This window comes from Armigeres subalbatus, chromosome 1 (assembly GCF_024139115.2).
Source record: "Armigeres subalbatus isolate Guangzhou_Male chromosome 1, GZ_Asu_2, whole genome shotgun sequence".
Lineage (NCBI taxonomy): Eukaryota > Metazoa > Arthropoda > Insecta > Diptera > Culicidae > Armigeres > Armigeres subalbatus.
In genome coordinates, this window is record NC_085139.1 from 33,138,807 (window position 1) to 33,160,961 (window position 22,155).

Below are 22,155 nucleotides of genomic sequence, written 5' to 3' on the forward strand. Positions count from 1 at the left end.
TCAAAATATGCACGAAAGTATCTGATGTTTTCGGTGAAACCAAATGGAAAATTTTCAGTTGATTTTTCATCGATCGGTATTGTTATTTTCTATCAACGTATCCATGAGCAACACACTTATAGAAACCAACAAAGTTGACGCGTACAGGATAGTGGATCATGAAGAAAAGTGATTTCTGTTTTCCAAAAAAAATAAGAATTGTTGAAAATGACGGTTTACCAAGATAGATTTGAATCGTTTAGGTGTGATATTTGTATTTTCCAATCAATTTGTCTAAATTTAAAAAAAACTGTGTGTGGGTTATGGTGTTATTTAAAAATGTGCATGAAATAATTTAATATTTTTCAATGAAACAGATCGAAAATTTTCAGTTGATTTTATATATGCATCGATATTGTTATTTCCAATCAACATATTTCTTAGCAACGCGCTTGTACCCAGCATAGGTGTCGCGTACCTGAAAATGAATCATGGAAATGTTTCAGAGATGTGGATGTTTTCTATTAATTTTCATGGTATCACTGTCGTCATTCAGTTGTTATTTTCGAAAGCCAGAATTGATTTATGTATGAGTTATTAGACTTCTGGATGTGCACAATTACAGTGATCGTTCGCTAATTGGGGCACGACCTTACCCCAACTATCGAATGCCGTTCGCTAATTGGGGCGTTTTGACAAGCGTCAATGTTGTTTACTTTTTACATTGAACAAAGGAAATTTTTACGCGCCAGAAAATATCGATCCCGCCAAACACGGAAACAAGACGTCAACGCGTTTTTGACATCACATTCTGACGTTTAGCTGCTTTTTAATTGGGTTTCGCCCCAATTATCGAACCCCCAACTAAAAAGCGCCCCAACTAGAAGAAACCCAATTAGCGAACGTTCACTGTATTGAGAAGAAGCGAATGATTCATGAGAGATTAATGACAACGTAAATGATCTTACTACCATTTGTTTATACCAACTAATAACTACGGACTATTTTTTCATTCCAATTCAAACCGTTAATCCCAACACACGTTTATAATAAAGAGCTGTTCCAAGTTACAGAAGTTTGGTCTTTTCTTGACTGCAAAGTTCTACGGACGTCAATAATATGTTCCTTGTCTAAATAGTTGTGCTTCAGTTGCCTAGGCTTGGGACGTTGTTTCAAGATGTTAATGCTGCAACGAGAAAGAGTTAAATATTTAAATTTATTGAGACATTAGATTATTAAATCAGAAAGCTTACGTGAAATTCTATCAGTGACTGTTGAACTTCTTGACATTTTCACTGTGAACTCATTTTCTAGTTCTGCTTCGATTTATTCAGAATGAGTCAAACCAACTCAAAATAATAATTTTCAGTTACTCAGAGTTTGACGTCTCTGAAGAAGTTATTATTTTGAGTTAAGGCGACTCAAAATTGAGTTCAGCCGGACGAGCGTGTTGGTTCTATGGAATGGTAGCGGTTACCAATTGTAAATAAACTGTGACGCTAATGCCATTTTCTTTAACCATGCGGATTCGTAACATTTGGTTGATTAGGATTATTCGAAAATTACGTCCAATGTTTTTAGACCATTCTCCCCCCTCCTGACACAAAATCATTGATCCTGTTCCTTTATGGTGCCGCATTTATAGGGTAAAATGCCCAATAGTGGCTCTAGTTATAGCGGAACTTTGTTCTTCCTATCATAAGAAGTATAAATTTTCAACATAATAATTCTGCTTGATATCTGACAAGTTCTGCATCTCCTCTTCACGATACATACATGAAACACTAAAAATTCACGACGTTATTCGTTAAAATTAACATTTTAAAGTCTGATTGAATTCGCCCTATAAGACCCCCTGGAGGTCCTGGTCCTGGTGCTGTAATAATGCAAAAACGGCTGGAGCAGGTGTACACTTTTTTTTGACAATATTTAACATTAGAAGGTTTGAATTTTTATTTTTGATTAATCGAATTTTCGCGGAAAAAAACAATTAGGTATTTTTTCTTTGGACGTGAATTGGGGAATTCCTCTCTCCTCCACTGTACCAAACTGTTCTGAGACTTTAATTTAAATTTTATTTTTCGATTATAATTCAAGACAAAATTTTCAAAGCGACTTATCTGCTTTTGAAAATAAAGATTCAAACGAGATTTGACTAATCTGATCGCTCTCCCACGCAAACCAACTCCCCCAATAGGTAGGTGAAGGTTTCCACTTCATGTTAATGGTGTTGGTTTGCGTGGGAGAGCTACCAGATGCGTCAAATCGTCGTTTGAATCTTTGTTTACAAAAGCAGTCGTTTTGAAAATTTTATCTTGAATTAAAACTTAGACTCCCCCCCTTTAAATCATAGACGTAATTTCAGAACGATGCCTTCGTGACGCGATGGTAACAATCATTTTGCGCATGTGTGCGTGGCGGTATACGGAATCCGTCATCATCTGCTGATTCGCATAAAGGATACGTCAGAAAACGCAGAAAACAGAGAAAGAGGACACCAAGTCAGAAAAATTTTGTGTCTTCGCAAAGCAGTGGTGGAAAGTGAACATTATTTTTAAACATTTTGCTTCGTTCCCGTAAAATTGGTTGCTTTTTCCCAACTTTTGGGAATCTATACGAACGTGTTACTATTACCGTTTATGCTTGAATCGTTGATAACAGGATTATGTAAGTTTGTTTTATGTTTTAAAAAGGCAACAAACAATCGCACCATGATCAAGAAACTTCACCTGTAAAAATAGGCGATTTTCAGCTGAAGGTTGCTTGGAACAATTTCGTTGATTGTTAATAAAATAATCACAAAGTATAAGAATTAAAATTGCTATCTCCGGTGTCTATCAAAAATTAAAAAAAAAATGTTCTCAATAGCTAAACAACAACGGATAAAGTTCACTTACAATAAGTTATTCAAACCGTATTAATTTGGCTTCTGATAATGGTTCTTTAAATCTCACAATCTTTGTTATCAGTGCGCTATCTGCGGATTATCAATCATTAATTAATGGGACTGCTCTACGAATAATTCCATTCTGTTTTTCTTTCTTTGTGAACCACAGAATGGTACACCAAAGTGACGCATCAAATAAGGACTTCATTGAACAATAGTTCCATCTGGTGGTAGACATTAAGGTTTGGAAGGCCCTTCCAACGACACAGGAGGTCACATCTCGCGCGTTTGACCAACAATATGTTTAATATGCTGCCCTTTTTCGACGAATCGGAGGAATTTCTCAACAGTTGGACGTTCGGGTTTTTGGCACTGATTGTTGTTTACTTTGCGTGGCGTTCGACGTACGTGCGGGAGGATCGACCCAGTTCCCAGACCGCCGTTCTAGTCATCGATAACAACCTGAGGCGATTGAATCGGATTGCGCAAGAACCGGTCACTATCAATATTCGTAAGTAGTAAGATCTTTTCCTTTAGTAAATTTGTTTGTGTATCAGGCATTACGTAAAAGAGCTTCATCCTGATTCTACGTAGCCACGAGCCCGAGGGTTTGTCTCTGTTGCGATATCTTTCCGGGTTTCAATCCACAGTTTGTTTTTGATCCGATCTTTCGTAATGTGTGGCCAACCTGCTTTCGTTAATGTTCTCGAATTTCTCTAGATATCCTTTTTTAATAGCAACTTCTATGGGTTTCACTACTCGAGATCCAGTTGTGAGGCCGATTTCAGAGATGATGCTTACTGCTGAGCATATGTTGCGTGATGCCCGGCATAAAGCGACGACTGGTTGGCTGGGAAGAGGGACTTGGCTTGTGACAACTGATTGATTTACCGACGCCATAGGAAAATAATAGCACTGGGACTTACCAGTTTCCGCAACAAGTAATGCATCGCATCCTTGAAGGCTCATGCCGAGATATTGATGGTTGATATGGCGTGGAAACTTGAAAAAAATCGTAGTGCTCGAACCTACAGTTGGTTAGTAACTAACCTATCGCGTCTATTGGACATGTGTAGTAGCACTGAATCCAAACGCGCACATCAGAACTACATGACATGCACTTTCCAAAATTAACAACAAAAAAATCTCTAACGACGCAATGGAACCAAACCATCAACAAGTTTTATAATATGATTTACTCTTTTATGGAGTTTTATGCAGCTTTGTTCTAATATAACGCCAGTTTGAATACACACAATAGACAATAGGAAATGTGAATGGCTTGAACACTTTAGTCGAACTGATCGGCAATAATACCATTTCTTCATAAGTAGTTAAGCTAATGTGCCTCTTTCACAGTTCGCAGCTCATCGCAACAGTCCAACATCTCCAACGTTACCGAAACGGAAGAATTGGATCTGGAAAACGACAGCATCGCATCGTCGATCGACAACATCACACAGTCCATCCTCACAGAGGCATCGGAATCGGCCACCGGTTTGGACCTCAGCGATTCCGAAACGACATACCCCAATCCCAGCACATCGGGTGTCGGCGGTGGTGGACGCCGCAGCTTGGATGAAGTGGATCTCGGTCCAGAGGAAATAATACGCCAAATGGATCGCGACCTAGACGATGCACCCGCATCGACGTCCGGTTTGGGCCAAAGCAGCGAACCCGCAAACGGTTTGAGAAACCGTGGTACTAACCAAACTACGCCGAACGAAGGATCCGAGAACCAGATGGCACCACTGAGAAATGAGACAACCAAACCAAAAGAGCAACCACTATCGAAACAGATTCGCATCAAATTGAAATATCTGAACGACGATTCCAAGCTGGTGGAGGGCAATCTCAACGAGGGGGTTGGAGAATTCAAAAAGTGAGTAAAGAAGTTTTCGTATATCCGTCCACACAAATTCAACGGTAATATTAACTTCCTTTCAGACGTAACTTTTCCATCGAGCTCGCTGCCAAGAAGCTCGTCCGGCTGGTGTTCAACGGTCATGTGTTGCAGCCGGATACCAAAACGTTGGCCGCGTGTGGGCTATTCGACAATTGTGTCGTGCACTGTCTGATACATAATCCCAAGCCTCAGATGGGAACTACGGGCGAGGGTAATGGCACCGGTTCCGTTACAGACAACGGCGCATCGGATGGGATGGGTGGTTATGGAGTCGGAGCAGGCCTCACTGGAGGTTCCACTGGACGGGAAAATTCCACCCGTTATGGCACCTACTTCATCTACATCGGGACGTTTCTATTCTCGGCGGCTATTTCTTATTGTTGGTACTGTCGATTCCACTACGGGCATTTGTTCAATCTAAACTCGACCATCGGACTGATTGTCACCACTACCATATTCTTGATCATGATGCCGACGATAATTCTGACCGATAGCAACAGTGCGAATTAGGATAGCGATTAGGTGGTGAGTTTATCCGACCAGATGTTCTTTTTAAATTAATAAATTATCTCATAGTTGTTGCCCGGAATGATTATCCGATGTGTACATAATCCCAAAAAGTGATCATTTTATATATATTGCTGCATTAAATAGTGACACAAGCTCCCTCCCTGAAAACGAACGGCAATTTTTTTCCGAATTTCCTTGATTTTCTGTGAAGTTTAAATCAATATTTTTCGTGAAGTTGAAATTAAAGGAAATTTATTTCGACCAAGCGGCTCGTCGGACGTGAGAATTGGCTAACGTAGAGGTTTCCATGTTCTGACACCAAGAGCATGCTACTGTTGTGCGAATAAGAACCGGTCACTATCTCGTTGCAGTATGCCTGTACTCAAAACACTCAACGGTGTACATCACGCGTCGAAGCCGAGCGCCGCTGCTAAAAGTTGAGCGGCTACAAGACGGTACTAGCACAACACTACGCCACTGACTGAAGAGATATCGGATCCGCCATTTGTAGCACCCCAGCACTGCCCCAAACACGGTGGCCCCGGATCAAAGAAACGACTGGTATGTCGCCCAATGTGAGCAGTGTAGGAGAAGAATGGGGGAACGAGACACAATAAAAACTGCGATAAATCAATTCAAAAAAAGCCAGGCAATTATTCATCAAATATTATCGTCTACTAGTTGACCCGGCAGACGTTATCCTGCATAGTAGGCGAAAATGCGCGTTGCGAACTGCCCATGCGAATTTCCCATACGAATCTTTATTTTAGTTTTTTACGATTTACACAACTTTACCTATAATTTTCTACTAAGGAAATATTATATAAACCCGTCGGAAACTATAACGAAAGTTTCTGCTGCTAAAAGAATGAATATGATCCATCCAGCCGTTTTCGAGTTATGCGGATACGAACACAGACCATTTCATTTTTATGATATAGAAGAAGAAGAAGAAGAAGATAAAATGCAATCGGTTATGTTTATTGAAAACGTCTCTTGAAATTTTTTGAAATGTTTTTCCAAAAAACATCCAATTCATAAATTGTTTCAGATATTTCTGCGGATTTATTTATTTTTTATTACCAGGCTAAGGCCGGAGTGACTTGTGCTGTACATAAAAGTCTTCTCCATTCGGCTCGGTTCATGGCTGCACGTCGCCGACCACGTAGTCTGCGGAGGGTCCGCAAATCGTCCTCCACCTGATCGATCCGCCTTGCCCGATCGTTATCGAGAACCATTTTCACCGGATTATTGTCCGACATTCTGACTACGTGCCCGGCCCAACGCAGTCTTACGATTTTCGCGGTGTGAACGATGGATGGTTCTCCCAACAGCTGATGCAACTCGTGGTTCATTCGCCTCCTCCACGTACCATCCGCCATCTGTACCCCATCATAGATGGTATGCAGTACTTTCCTTTGGAAAACTCCCAGTGCGCATTGGTCCTCCACGAGCATCGTCCAGGTCTCGTGTCCGTAGGGAACTACCGATCTAATAAGCGCTTTGTACGAATTTCTCTGCTGGTATCGTTATCGGAGGTCACCAGTGAGCCCAAGTACACGAATCCTTCAAACAACTCGATTTTGTCACCACCAATACAAACTCGTGGTGGGTGGCTTGCGTTGTCTTCTCTTGAGCTCCTTTCTAATATGTACTTCGTCTTCGACGTGTTGATGACTAGTACAACCCGTTCAGCTTCGCTTTTCAATCTGTTGTAGGCTTCCTCCATTATCTCAAAGTTACGTGTCATAATATCAATGTCGTCGGCGAAACCAAATAACTGAACGGACTTCGTGAAAACCGTACCTCTCGTGTCGATCCTTGACCTTTGTATTACCCTTTCCCAGGCAATGATGAAAAGCAGATACCGAAGACCATCACCTTGCCGTAACTCTCTGCGCGTTTCAAAGGAACTTGAGAATGCCCCTGAAACTCGAACTACGCACATCACCCGAACCATTGTCGCCTTGATCAACCTATCAGTTTATCCGGAAATCCGTTTTCGTGCAAAAGCTGCCATAGCTGGTACCGATCGATTGTATCATATGCGGCTTTGAAGTCGATAAATAGATGATGTGTGGGCACGTTGTATTTGCGGCATTTCTGCAATCGTTCGCCCATAAATCCCGCCTGGTACTACCCCACGAACTCCCTTGCAATTGGTGTTAGTCGGCGGCATAAAATTTGAGAGAGTACCTTGTAGGCGGCGTTCAGAAATGTGATTGCGCGGTAGTTGCTACAATCCAGCTTATCGCCCTTTTTGTAGATGGGACACACGACACCTTCCATCCACTCCTGCCTCAGAACCTCATCCCCCCAAACCTTGATAATCACCCAGTGCAGCGCTCTAGCCAGTGCCTCACCACCGTGTTTAAACAGCTCTCCTGGACAGTCCTGGTAGTTGATCAACCCCAGGGGCTTTGTTGTTTTCCATCCAGCCGGAAGTTGCATGTCCTGCGCGCGTGCTCCTAGGTTAATTACCATACCGCCACCGTTATCTGCCATATCGCCATTCAGATGCTCTTGGTAGTGCTGCCGCAACCTTTGGATCACCTCACACTCGTTTGTAAGAAGGTTCCCGTTTATGTCCTTACACATATCGGGCTGTGGCACGTGGCCCTTACGTGAATGGTTCAACTTCCCATAGAACTTTCGCGCGCTATTAGCGCGGTACAGTTCCTCCGTCTGTTCACGGTCTCGATCTTCCTGCTGGCGCTTTTTTCTTTGAAAAATCGAGTTTTGTCTGTTCCGCGCCCGTTTGTATCGTGCCTCGTTCGCCCTCATGCGGTGTTGCAGCACGCCCATGCTGCATTCTTCTTCTCAACAAGTGCTTCGGACTACCATTCCGCGGGAGGCTGCAAAGTTTATGCATCGTTGGCCGTTGTCGTTCGATACGGTGTGCAGACTATCCGGTCCGATGACCGGTCTACACATTTCCTCCCTTCCTACCTGAGCGTTCATGTCACCGATGACGATTTTGACGTCCCGCAGTGGGCATCCATCGTATGTCTGCTCCAGCTGTGCGTAGAACGCTTCTTTCTCGTCGTCGGGTCTCCCTTCGTGTGGGCAGTGCACGTTGATGGTGCTATAGTTGAAGAATCGGCCTTTTATCCTCAGCTTGCACATCCTTGCATTGATTGGCTGTCACCCAATCACGCGTTGGCGCGTCTTTCCCAGCACTATGAAGCCGGTTCCCAGCTCGTTGGTGGTGCCACAGCTTTGGTAGAAGGTAGCCGCTCGATGCCCGCTTTCCCACACTTTCTTTCCTGTCCAGCAGATTTCCTGCAACGCTACGACGTCGAAGTTGCGGGGATGTAGTTCATCGTAGATTATCCCGTCGCAACCTGCGAAGCCTAGCGACTTGCAGTTCCATGTTCCAAACTTCCAATCGTGATCCTTTATTCGTCGCCTAGGTCGTTGCCGATTGTATCGAGTCATATTATCTTCTATGTCGTTCGTAATGGTTGGTTTTAAGAGCGGCTTATTGGGGCTGCGCAAACCTTCTGTCTCGTCGGAGGGCCGTCGTGTGAGGGCTGTTTAGCGTCCCACCTAACACCAGGGCTTGTGCGCTTTGAGCGGCACACGGTCGCTCTGGCGGAGCCTACTTTCGGATACATGCAGCTTTTTATAGAGGTTTAACAGGGCCCACTGTCAAACCCCATCACATCCTAGGCAGGCGCCACAACTCGCAGATGGCCTGGGGAGCGATCGTCAAGACCTTGGACATAGTCCCTGCTGCCCCCCGCAGATAGTGTAACGACTGACGATCTGACATGATCTGCAACGGGAAACTAGGAGGATCCTGAAACCATCCAAGCAGAAAAGCAAACATGGTGGTCTAATAATGTCCAACAAGCCTGGATGGACAAAAAATCAGCCAGAATGCTTTTCAATAGAAATGCCGGCATGAGGGAGCTGTTGAAGTTCAAAAAGAATTTAAGGAGACGATATTTATCAAACTAAAGAAAGAATCATTTAGGGCAAACTTTCAGGATTTTATTTCAAGCATTGACCCGCAAACTCCATCATCCATATTATAGGACAAACTCAGAAAGTTGACTCAGAGGAAAATAAGATCAGGAAACACCCTAATAGATGCATCAATCTTGCAAACGACTTCTTACAACCATAAATCAGAACTAACATAATCCGAGATCTAAATTCAATATGGAGAACGAACCGAATTCCAACTGATCTGAAAAAGATAAAAATCGATGCTGTCCCAAAACCTGCACTGAGGATACTGGACGTAAGACTATCATACGATTCTCTTTTGATATTTCGCCACAAGAAAATGTATTGATTTTCATATACGATTCACTAATGGAATGCATTTCATACGACAATCTTATGAAAAAATTCAAGTTCGTTTAAAAAAAGTGTGGACGTCGTGATCAGGAGGCGTGTGATCACATCACACGTCCACCGACGCTTCGAGAAATCCTTTTGTTGGATATCCAATAAAAAGATAGATTTGACCGAAATATGACCTTAAGATTTTCATAGTTTAATTCTTTTGTCGTATAAAAATCTTACGACCAGTATCCTCAGTGTCAAACCCCGAAAACGTTGATGGAGTCGGCCCGATATCGTCAGTCAACTGCGGGCTCAAACTGCTCAACTCGGCAATCCTAGAAAGGCTAGAAACAACTCTAGAAGAGAAGCGTATTCTTCCGGAGCTGTCCTTTGGTTTCAGAAAGCGAATGTTAACCATCACTTTCCTGCAGACTTATTTTTTTTTAGCCGAGATCTCAGCATTTTTTTTATTTTCCCGAGGTGGGCACCGCCGAGTTTCAGCAAACATTATACATTATGCATAACATTATACTCGGTGAGTGACTCGGTAGAATGGTGACCGCGTAATTTGGTGTGTGAACGCGAATATTACAAATGCTTAGTAAAACATCCAAATAAGTCACCGTTTGTGCTTCAGTTGGAAGATTTAATATAACTGTGCCGCTTACACTCTTAATGGATTGATTTGTTCCGTACGTGCTGCTGTGAAAGTTGCTGAAAGATTCCATCAATTTCCGAGCACTGAAGCCATATCTACTGAAGCTTAACCAAAAGTTGAGATTCCGACAGTGTGTTGGTGCTGGTTTGTCAAAATGTCACATGAGTCGCTTGCACCCAAACAACTTCGCAGCAATTCATCGAGTGGGAAAACCCGATCCGACTCCGACATGAGCATCACTGATCTTGCTAACCTTATGAAATCCCAGTTTGCATCGTATCAGAAAACTACAAGTGAAGAGCTCAAGAGAATGAGTGATTCCATGAGTCAGTTTGCGTCGAGCCAGAAAAACAACGAAGAGAAGCTTGAGAGAATGAGTGAATCCCTCTCCTCTCAAATAATGAAACTCAAAGCTGACATTTCATCTGATATGAAGCTGCTTCGAGAGGAAACCAATACTTCCATTCGTAACCTGACGATGTCTATCGAGAACGTGAAATCGGATGCTGCATCTGCTGAGGATCGAACTGCACGTATGAACGACCTGATCGTTGGCGGCGTACCATTTACACCAGAAGAAGACCTTCATCAGTATTTCGTTGCATGGTGTAAACACTTGGGATATGCTGACAAAATGTTACCTATGGTGGATATTAGGAGGCTTTCGAGAGTGAATCTCAAGGCTGGTTCTGCCAGTCTAATATTGATCCAGTTTGCAATCACAATCCAACGTAAAGATTTTTTCTCACTCTATCTCAAATCTCGCAATCTCACACTCTCGCAAATCGGATTTTCTGTGAACCAACGCATCTACATCAATGAAAATCTTGGACCCGCATCCAGAGCATTACGTTCCAAGGCATTAGCGATGAGAAAGAATGGACAACTGTTTGGTGTCTTTACTCGAGATGGAACAGTTTACGTGAAGAAGATTGGTGCGGAACGAGCAGTTGCTGTTTTGTCTCCGAGAGAGTTGGAAGGCATCGTACATCTACAATAACCTATCCTCATATGCTTTTGTTTACATCCATGTATCCTATCCTTTTTATCCCATGTATTCTTCCTAAAAGTATTACTGCTGTTGCTGCGCTGCTGCTGAACTGATTGGGGCTGCTGTGCTGATTGAGACTGCTAGTGTATGGGGGCCGGGATGAGCTGCTTCTATTGTAGGGTGATAGCTTAATTATTTGGTTATTTGCGTCATGTCACAAGTGTGAATTTAAAAATGAATTTTGTAGTTATTTCATTCGTCATTTTTAGTATAGTATTCAAATATTATTTCCTCCTAATTGTTTTTTTGCTTATTTTACCAAATGGCTAGTGATTCTGATATTCACGTCTCTACGAATGTATGTTTGCCCGGAGTCGTTATGAAATCTGCCATGCTTCAAGGAAAGCTTTCAGTGTGTTGCATTAATAGCCAGAGCATCTGTGCTCGCAAGCTTTCCAAGCTCGATGAATTACGGCAAATGTTAATGATAGCTAAAGTCGATATTGTTTGTGTAACAGAGTCCTGGCTGAATGAAAAAATTGAAAACAGTATTCTCTTAATCGATGGCTATAACATCATCAGACATGATAGGTTGGGTAGACTAGGAGGAGGAATTCTTGTTTATATCAAAAAAGGTATTGGCTATAATGTCGTTTCCAAATCGGAAAATAATTCGACTACCCCACATACAGAACATTTGGCGTTTGATATTTCCATAAACAATGATAAAATTTTATTGGCTTGTTTCTACAATCCTCCTGAAGTAGATTGCGTTGAAAGTGTCGATAATGTTCTGATTAATTTTGGGGGACTGTATGAACATTCCCTTCTGCTCGGTGACTTTAATACAAACCTCCTTGATCCTTTTTCCAGAAAAACCTCCAGACTCATGTCTGTTTTATCAACGTTCAACATGCACAGTTTGGGTAACCAGCCTACCTTCTTCCATTCGTACGGATCTTCTCAATTAGATTTAATGTTGTTTAGCGACGAGACGAAAATTCTAAGGTTCACTCATATTGATGCACCAGTGTTCTCAAAGCATGACATGATATTTGCATCGTTCGATTTCAATATGGTAGAAGTCAATAATTCGTACACTTTCCGTGATTACAACAGAGCAGATATTAACGGACTGCTGCGTAGCTTTAATGAATTGAATTGGACTAGTTTCTATCGAACAAATAACACGAATCAATTGCTTGAGTTTTTCAACCTTCACATGAGAAGATTACATGATGAGTTTGTACCTATTCGCGTTTCCAATGCTTCGAAAAGAAATAATCGGTGGTTTAATAACGCTATCAGAAAAACCATGATTGATCGTGATTTGGCATACAAAATGTGGAAAATTTCGAAGTCTGCTAATGATCACTGTGTATTTAAGCGTCTTCGCAATAAAGTAAATCGATTAATTCATGAATCTAAAAAAACATTCTATTCAGTTCATCTTGACTCTAATCTTCCAAGTCAAGAATTATGGAAACGATTTAAATCAATAGGAATTGGTCGCAGTATTCCGGGTCCAATCATTGGTTTCACTTCAAATGAAATAAACGCAAACTTCTCAAAGAACTTTAGCAGTCAATCTGGTGAAACGTTTAACGAAGGTTTAAACGATCAACGTGTTTCCAGCAATAGTTTCTATTTCGATGTTGTTAACCAAGTTGATGTTATAAATGCTTTATATTACGTTAAATCAAACGCAGTTGGCTTAGATTCTTTGCCGCTAAAATTTTTAAAAATGATTTGTCCATTGATTATTAAACCAATAACCCATATATTCAATTCAATTATTATAACTAGTAGGTTCCCCGACGGATGGAAAAAATCCAAAATCATTCCCATAAAAAAGAAGGCTTCCCGTGATACTATAAATAATTTACGACCTATCAGTATTCTTTGTGCTTTATCCAAAGTTTTCGAGCGGGTTATTAAATATCAAATATGTCGCTACGTTGAGCAAAACAACTTTCTTAATAGTTGTCAATCAGGATATCGTCCCAATCACAGTTCCAAAACTGCCATGTTGAAAGTTTTTGATGACATTGGTGTTATCTTGGATAATGGTAGACCTGTTGTTTTGATTCTCCTCGATTTTTCTAAAGCGTTTGATACGATTTCTCATAAGATACTTTGTGATAAACTACGTAAACAATTCAATTTTTCTAATCATGCAGTTAATCTTATTGATACCTATTTGCAAGGTAGATCTCAAGCTGTTTATAGCAATGGAATTATATCTGATTTCGTTTCTATTATTTCTGGTGTTCCGCAAGGATCAATTCTTGGTCCCATTTTGTTTTCTTTATATATTAATGATATTACAAAAGTTCTGAAACATTGTAAAATTCATCTTTTTGCTGACGATGTCCAGTTATATTATGATTGTCATGATAAATCTTCTTCGTTAATCTCTACTAAAATCAATGAAGATTTAGCAAGGATCCGTGAATGGTCGTCTAAAAATATGTTATCACTTAATGTTAAAAAAACAGATGCATTATTTATTAGTGGTAACCGAGGTAATGCTGTGTTAAAACCTACCCTTAGTATGAATGACGAGCAAATAGCATTCAAAGATCATGTCACTAGTTTAGGTGTAATAATCGATGATAACTTCTCTTTTGACAAATTTATTTTTAAACAATGTGGAAAAATAATAGCAGCTTTGAGAACTTTAAGTCCATTGAGTGGTTTTCTTGATGAAAAAACTAGACTCAAACTGTTTAAAAGTCTCATTTTTCCTCATTTTATCGCTTGCGATTATGTTTTGTTTGATGTTTCATCATTCGCCTTATCTAGATTGCGCGTTGTACTTAACTCTTGTGTGCGATATGTCTATCATTTAAATAGATTTTCCAGAGTTTCGCACTTACAACATCGACTTATTGGTTGCTCTTTTGACAAATTTGGTCAAATGAGATGTTGTCTGTTCCTATTTAAACTTGCCACCACAATGCAACCTGGGTATCTATTTAGCAAATTGGAAGCTTTTAGAAGTAATAGGTGCAGGAAGTACAGAATCTCGCGTTTCAATACTACAAGGTATGGGAAATCGTTTTTCGTGAGAGGCGTGATTATGTGGAATTTACTACCAAATGATTTAACTCTAGAAAGATCTTATGTAACATTTAGGAGGAAATGTATTGAATACTTTAATAATTAATAGTAATTTGATTTATTGGACTGAAATGAATCAATATTGATTGTAATTAAACACTCATTCTACTAGCAAAGCTTATGTAACAATTTAAAAAGACTGTGGTCTTATGTTACTGTTTAAATGAATTAAATAAAAAAACATTATTTTTGCCGAAATCTCAGTAAAAGTGACATTACGGTTGCCGAGATATGGTAAATATTTTGCTGAAAATCAGTAATAAACAAAATTTTCTGCCGAGATTTAGTTTTTAAATTTCTTGAGCTACCGCGGTGCCAGATATTGCTGAGCTTTAAAAAGAAAAACTTAGTGTGTGGAATTTGTTACCAACAGAATTTGCCAAATTAAGAACAGAAATCGATTAGTAGCTATTCGCGTTTACGAAGGTAAATTCTGCACGCACAGTCTGACAGTTCCTTATGGGATTTTACTGTGGAGCAAAAAGAAGGGGTGATAGGCGGCCATGTTTCACGCACAGTCTGACAGGAAGATCCAAATTCAGGTTGCCGGTGAAACAACCTCTCGTTTAATTAGCCAAGGGCTACCACAGGGCGATGTTTGCTCTCCAACTCTATTCAACGTCTATACAGCGGTACTTCATGACGTAAAGGTAGAAGAAGTAATACCACCGTCGATGGTAATACTGGTACAGTATGCCGATGACTTATAAATCAGGCAGTAGCAAGCAGAGGAGAGCCCTTTCTAAGGGAGTTTAAACGGAAAGCGGAACAGTTAAATTTGACAATCAACCCACAAAAAACTAAAGCGATGCTATTTGTTAATAGCTCGAAAGAAATGAAAATCAACTGCGACAATATAACCCTCGAAAACGTTCGAAACCATAAATATTTGGGGCTGATCATTGACAGATCTTTTCGATATGGAGCACATCTGCGAGACCATGCCCAACGGCTAATTGAGCGACAAATCTAATCAAAGGCATAAGTGGAATAAAATACGGTGGCCATCCGCAGACACTTGGTGTGGCTTATAACGCGCTGTTCAAAAGCTGCATGGATTACGGATCCTCAATTTACGGATCTGCCTGCAAGTCAAATTTAGCAAAAATCGACGTGCCTCCGAAAGGTCACTGGCTGTACAAAAACAACCCCATTAACACACTTTACGCGATTGCAGGACAGTTACCATTAGAGTTTCGCCGACTACTCACCGCTGGAAAGCAAGCAGCAAAACACTACTATCGGAATTCAGTTGTGAAACATCAGCTAGAATTCAAGATAAATCAGGACCTGGAACAACATAACGGGCGTCATAGCTTCATCGAGCAAATAGCATTTGATCACTTTTCCATGGTACAAGTAACAGCAACTTCAATCATCAGTAAAAATCAATGGTCGGATTTCCAGATAGAAACAGAATTACCTGGAGGAAAAAAACAACTTATGACAGAACTTTGATTCACGGAAGATACGCAGGAAGGCGTATAATATATACAGATGCCTCTCGTAACTGGGAATCTTGTGGAATCGGGGTGTACGATGCGTCATCTAACTTTCGTCTAAGTCTGAAACTAGAAAATTACGTTTGCATTATGTCCGCTGAGCTGGAGGCCATCTGGGTGGCTCTGCAGTATTTAAGGCGCTCCGGGATGTGCAACGCAGTGATCATGACTGATTCGAAGGCAGGTCTGGAGTTTATCAAGTCAAATATCAATCATACTTTTCGAGACGAGACAGTGCGATGCTTGCACAGGTAGGTACGTTTGAAAAATTTTGGTTCCATCGAGTTTTACCTAAGTTTTGGAATAGTTACATAACTTCAGCAAACCCTTTGCATGAGCATTTAGCTGTTTAATCTTTGATATTGAAACCTTTTGTAATTTTCGAGGGTTTTTTGCAACAGTTTCCCCTGCATTGCTCAATATTATACTATTGAAAAGATCAATTGTTTTTTAAATCATTAGACAGCTGTTGAAAGGTTACTCATATCTTAGCTTTTGATAATAACTTCACTATCAGCAGTCCCGGCGAAACTACCATCGTGTCGACTGGAGCCGGTTCCAAAGGTGTGTGCACGACAACATCACTACCAGCGACATCCGACCACACCGGAGGAAATCGACGACCAGCTCCACTCCATCCAAGAGGCAACTGCTAGACTGGTAAGCAACACCCTAAACATTGATTTACTCACCAAAGATTTGATCCGTCTGCGAAACGTCACTCGCAGACAGTACCAACGTACTGGGCTGCCTGCGCTTAAGGCCCGGTGCAATCGCATGACCAAAATTATCCAGGCCAGAATGGTGGACCTCAGAAATAGTGATTTTTCCAATAAGATCCGCGCTCTCCCAGACTGCTAAACCATGGCATGATGGCCTGGTGTACAAACTTCAACGCTACAATCTTTCCAGCTACCTGCTGAAAATCATCAACAATTATCTGTCGGCAAGGACATTCCGGGTCTCAATCAGGGGAGCGAGTTCCAATGCGCACAACATCGTCGCAGGCGTCCCCCAGGGCAGCATCATCGGGCCCCTGCTTTTCAATCTGTTCACCTCCGACATGCCAGAACCTCCAGAAGGCGGCATTCTGTCTCTGTTCGCAGATGACACCTCCATCGTCTACAACGGTAGAGTGATCAGAGCGCTAGTGGCAAAACTCCAACGAGGTCTGGATGCCCTGACAGAGTACCTCACCAGCTGGAAGATCTGTATCAACGCGGCGAAGACCCAGGTCATCATTTTTCCCCACTCTAAATCCCCTAAACATGCTCCGCATGGGGACTGTAAAATCGTCCTCAATGGCACGACTGTGAAATGGGCGAATGAGGTCGACTACCTTGGCTTGGCCATAGACATCAAGCTTATTTTCCGCCAACAGGTTGACAAAACGGTGACGTTTTGAAGCTGCTGTACACTTTGATCAACCGTCGGTCGTCATTGTCCCTGAAAAATAAACTTGCTGTCTACAATCAAATCATCCTCCCCGTGATCGAATATGGCATGCCGGTCTGGGAGAGCTGCGTAAAAACTCATCATCTGAAACTCTAACAAGTTCCTGAGAATGATCATAAACACCCTTCCCAGGACAGGAACTTCTGAGGTCCACCGTTTGGCCGGTATGAAAACTCTACACGAGCGCTTTGGTGAGTGTAAGGAAAGGTTTGGGGTCCGTTGCTTACAATCGGAGCAGACGACCATTAGGACGCTAGTTCTAATTTAGGTTATCAAATTATTATTGTAAATATTAGTGTACATAGTAGTTAGGTTATCAAATTTTCTAAATTAATCAATGCCTTCTTAATGCTATTCTGATACATAAGATAAACTTTATAAATTATATTTAAATCCCAACCATTGCTATTGAACCGAATCAAACACTTGTAATGTCAAAAATAATGTAACAAACAAAAATCAAAAATAAATGAATTTAAGTCAGAAGTCATAACTTCACTCATGTAATCGCCAAAATAATTAAACAAAATGAAATGAAAAAAATCGCAACAAACCTCAAACAGCAACGATTATAGGCAAGGATACATCCACAGTTCGGGAAAAGGCAAAAAAACCTACTGGTTCACCCTCTACCACCGATCATTCTTTTTCTGGCCTCTCGGTCCCAAAACCTATCAATTTCGGAAACGGTGAAAGTATTGACCTATATCGAGCAGAAACACAGAGCAAACTTCAAAACAATACTGATTTCAAAACATCGACGATTGCATGTCTTCTCCAAAACATCAGGGCAAAAAACTGCCGGATACACCAGTGTTAATCACTTTATTTAGATTGATCAATTGATCATATTACCAACATTATCAGTGCTTACATACCTTTTTCCCAGTTCAAATCCAATCCTCACTATCGTGACTGTCCGAACCCTCCTCCGGGTTCTCATCCTTCGCAATATTATCATCGACGTCTCCGTTGGGTTCCTCGCGTTGTATCCAACTATTGGTATGCACGTGGGCAATTCTCTCCACATCATTAACCTTGCCACTCGAACGGTCCTGGAACAGTGTTGATCTACACCGCGGTGCGCCGAAGCATCGCCACACCCGCCAGCCCTCCTTATGGTTGTAGAAGTGACAGTACCGATTTCCCTGATACTTCATTATCTCGTGACCTTCGCTGTTCGCCGTCATCCTGAAGTTCTTGTTGCCTTCGATTGCTATCATCGTCTTTCGCTGTTGCTTCTCGATCTTTGGGCTTGGATGCGTATGCTGTTCGATAGTTTCCCTGATGTTGCTGAAGTCCTCGTTGGTGATGAACGCCGCCGTACATCCGGTGGACCGCTCGACACATCGATAGTACAGGAAGCCAGGATCTTTTTTGGTGCTCTGCATGTACTCGTAATCTTTGTACCAACGATGGAGCGCGTTATCTTCTGAGCTCTTACTTACATCCAGTGTTTCAATGATGTAATCAAACTCGTAGATACTCTTCGGTGGATCGGGCATTGGATGGCTGTGTTCGTTAAAGTTGTTGTACTTGACCACTGTTCCGTTAGGAAGCAGAAAGACATACCCGGCGCAGTTGTCGGTTTCCAAGCAGCGACAAGTTTTTGATCCATCCACCCTGGTGCTTACAATGCAGTATCGTATACCTTCGAAAATTAGGAAATCGGTCCGCTGTGTATTTTTGGCTATATGATAATTGGTTGATTCCAACGGAAGGCTTGCCTTTTTTACTTCGACAGCACGCATCCCTTCCTTAAGTTTGAAAGCATCAGGCGGATGATTGTGAGCGTATTTAATCTGATTTCTAAGCGTGATAATAGTGTCGTCCTTGGTGCAGTAGATCACCGTTTGACATTCGGTGGTTCTGCGCATGACACAAAACCAAGACGTACAGTTTCTGTCTTCCAACTTACGGCCACTGTAAATGAAGTAGTGGCCCTCGAACCGAAGGATTTTGGATGTCTTTCGATAGGCTTGATCAGCGGCCTCTTCTGTGCTGGTGAAGCTGCCACAGTAGACGCGCATTTCATTGTCCTTCGATATGTAGATGATCGTTTGGCATGAGGCAGTGGTACATCCGAAAATTTTAATACCGTCCGGCTGTAGGGTAGAATATTAAAAGAAGTTAGGATAATGATAAATATTCTTGATGTTTGGCTCATTTTCAATCAAATACCATTGATAAAAATATTATAGCTTGCATGTAAAGAGAGCTCTTCCACAGTTATTAACCTCGTATTTTCTGAGCAAAGTTACCAATTTTTATATCTTTCCATGGTTTCAAACCCAAATACCAATCGAGCAAATCAAAACTGATATAATATTTATATACCAACAAAATACGTTGTTGTAATCCAATTCAATACTCACTCTTTCCGTCAGCAGTCGATGACGATGATCAGCATAAAGCATAATTTCCCGACCGGTAGAGAATTTCAGCAGCTTGTACGTATGCCTACCCCGACCGCTACTTATCACTTCGTACTCGTTGGACATCTCCTCGTCATACTCATCTTGGGTCATATCCTCTTCTTTTGTGTCCATCAACTGTTCGACATTGTCCGACGGATGATTGTGCTCAAAGTACCGATCTCTCCAGTAAATGATACCCGTAGTGAAACTACTCGTATACAACTGTGAGGGACAATCCGACTCAATGCACTGCCATCCGTACCGAACTTCCTTACCGCTTCTGTACATCCGGTACTTGTAGTACCGATAACCTCCTGCCATGATGTTGATACTGCCATGTCCCGCATTATAAACTATGAAGTTCGTTGAAGTCAAAACCTGAAAGTTTGGGCAAAATTAATGCTCCTTGCTTTTCCTTCTAATTAGGTACTTATATTTTGGTAGTCACTACTCCCACGACTTACCTTGGCTGGTTTCCCATCGATCGCTTCCGGAGTTGACTGATCGATGTTCATGACTTTTCCACGTCGACTTCGCTTTGGGGTTGTCGTCGGAGCGCTCGTACGAGACGATCTGCTAGCATTCAACTTCCGTTTGGCCAAGGGTATGTAATCATCAGCCGAATCGCTGGCATCTTCTTCAAAACTTGACTCAGAATCCTGCTTTGCCTTTGACTTGATAGGCTTGCGTTCTGTTGATTTTTTATCCTTAATGGGCGAATACCGTTTTGGTGGCTTGATCTTACGCTTAGTCACACTTCTCCCAACACCAGTCGAATCAAGATCCTGAGATGATTCAAACGGATCCACGTCTTTCTTTCTTCTCCCACGTCTGGCACCGGTGGAAGTAGGAAGTGATATACTGCTGCTAACAGTTTGAAGCTGAGGAGCATTGGCCGTCGCCTCAGGAAGCGATGGGGGTTCGCCTTGCCCTCTGGTTTGATAAAGCAAACGATTGTACTCTACGCATTGTTGCTGGAACTTACTGAAATCCTCCAGATAAGTTAGGCAGCGGGAACAAATGCAACAATCCGGCTCAAGTTTGGATTCCAATTTTACCAGCGCTAGGTTACAAATTTTGCGATACAGGTCATTATCGGGATCGTCTCCGTAAGGAAATACGTTCCGTAATTTGAATGCCTTCACGAAGCACAGCCGGCAGAAGTTGTCTTCCTGACTGCCGGCCGCATATTTTACAATATTTTCCCTGGAAAGATTTAGGTAAAAAAAATAAGTTGAATGATTAGATGTGGACAATTTCAACTATTTATAATAATAAATACCTCGCTGTGTCCATAAAAGCGATATAATTGTAACTGATTTCCGTAAAAAATAAAAATTAAAGCGATCCTGAACTTATTTACAAACAAACGTTTCTAATGTGAATGTGCTTAACATCAATCTTCACACATTTTGACATTTTGTCTGGGTTCATTCATAATGTATGTAACGCCAAGCAAACAAGCCATGCATGGGGGGAATAGGGGAAAAGCAACACCGTGGATATATAAAATATTGTTAGTTGGGTAATGCTAAATATAGGTACTGTAAATATAACGTATACGTAAGGTATGTCAATTCCCTCACCAATATTTCCCACCATTCCCATACAGTCGCGATTCGCTGGTTGGGCCACGACCTCGGCCCAACTAACGAACTCGGTTTTTTAGTTGGGTCAACTGACAGCCATTTGAACACGTGTATTTCAACTTGAACATCACAAATGATGTCCAGTGATGCCCAATCCCGTTTTCCGTGTTTACATTGAATTTTGACGTACGGTTGCTTTTTAGTTAGGGGCAGCATGTCCAAGGGCTTGACGATCCCTCCCCAGGCCATCTGCGAGTTGTGGCGCCTGCCTATAGGATGTGGTGCACACCAATTTTTTTTCGCTGAAATCCAGCAAAATTTTGCTGGATTTTGCCGAGCTGTAAAACCAGCAATCCATTCAGCAAAATTTATTTTGCTGTTCTTCCAGCAAACATGAAAATCATAAAAATGACAGGTACATTACTGTATTTTCAGCAATGTCGGTAACAGTTTGCTGGACGGTCAGTAATACCAGAAACAAAATAATTTTCTGTATTTCTAGCAATTTATTCTCATTAATTGTATGCAATTTATTCCCATTAATACATTATTACAACACCATGAATTAAAAATCGTAATTAATTAATAAAAATGAAAATAGAAAACTTCCCATGACATATATCAGTCATTGTGATCAAGGAATAAAATGTTGTACCGTGGACCCCCGATAATTTGAACGGTACCTCATTCAAACTAACGGGGTTAATTTTTAATTTGAACTTCTGGTTACTCTATAAGCATCAGAAAAACTGGTTTCTGGCTGCTCTCTTTGCTGGTTTGTTTTGATTCTGCGTTCCATTTCACGATGTTCCATTTTTCTTCTCTCGATTCCACGTGGTAAA

At 41.4% G+C, this 22,155-nt stretch overlaps 2 protein-coding genes across 2 annotated transcripts; one reads left to right on the forward strand and one right to left on the reverse strand.

The window, feature by feature from the left end:
- The first annotated feature begins 2,430 nt into the window (after positions 1-2,430).
- On the forward strand, positions 2,431-5,450 carry LOC134208253 (transmembrane and ubiquitin-like domain-containing protein 1). The gene is made up of 4 exons (XM_062684281.1): positions 2,431-2,646; positions 3,036-3,377; positions 4,226-4,748; positions 4,814-5,450. Exons 2-4 carry the CDS (start codon positions 3,167-3,169, stop codon positions 5,280-5,282), a joined length of 1,203 nt encoding a protein of 400 aa, XP_062540265.1. The 5' UTR covers positions 2,431-2,646; positions 3,036-3,166; the 3' UTR covers positions 5,283-5,450.
- Positions 5,451-18,113: 12,663 nt separating this feature from the next.
- Positions 18,114-21,141, reverse strand: LOC134208254 (uncharacterized). Its single transcript, XM_062684282.1, has 4 exons — positions 21,007-21,141; positions 20,189-20,930; positions 19,683-20,102; positions 18,114-19,412 (listed from the first exon to the last, which is right to left on the reverse strand). Exons 1-4 carry the CDS (start codon positions 21,018-21,020, stop codon positions 18,198-18,200), a joined length of 2,391 nt encoding a protein of 796 aa, XP_062540266.1. The 5' UTR covers positions 21,021-21,141; the 3' UTR covers positions 18,114-18,197.
- Positions 21,142-22,155: the final 1,014 nt, after the last annotated feature.

Excerpts from the sequence above, each read along its gene's own strand:
- LOC134208254 (XM_062684282.1), bottom strand. Across the intron at positions 20,103-20,188 it reads TCGATGGGAAACCAGCCAAG|GTTTTGACTTCAACGAACTT; the intron begins GTAAGTCGTGGG and ends CCAAACTTTCAG. Across the intron at positions 19,413-19,682 it reads ATCGACTGCTGACGGAAAGA|CCGGACGGTATTAAAATTTT; the intron begins GTGAGTATTGAA and ends TCTACCCTACAG.
- LOC134208253 (XM_062684281.1), top strand. The coding sequence starts at position 3,167 with ATGTTTAATATGCTGCCCTTTTTCGACGAATCGGAGGAATTTCTCAAC. Across the intron at positions 3,378-4,225 it reads ACCGGTCACTATCAATATTC|TTCGCAGCTCATCGCAACAG; the intron begins GTAAGTAGTAAG and ends CCTCTTTCACAG. Across the intron at positions 4,749-4,813 it reads GGGGTTGGAGAATTCAAAAA|ACGTAACTTTTCCATCGAGC; the intron begins GTGAGTAAAGAA and ends ACTTCCTTTCAG.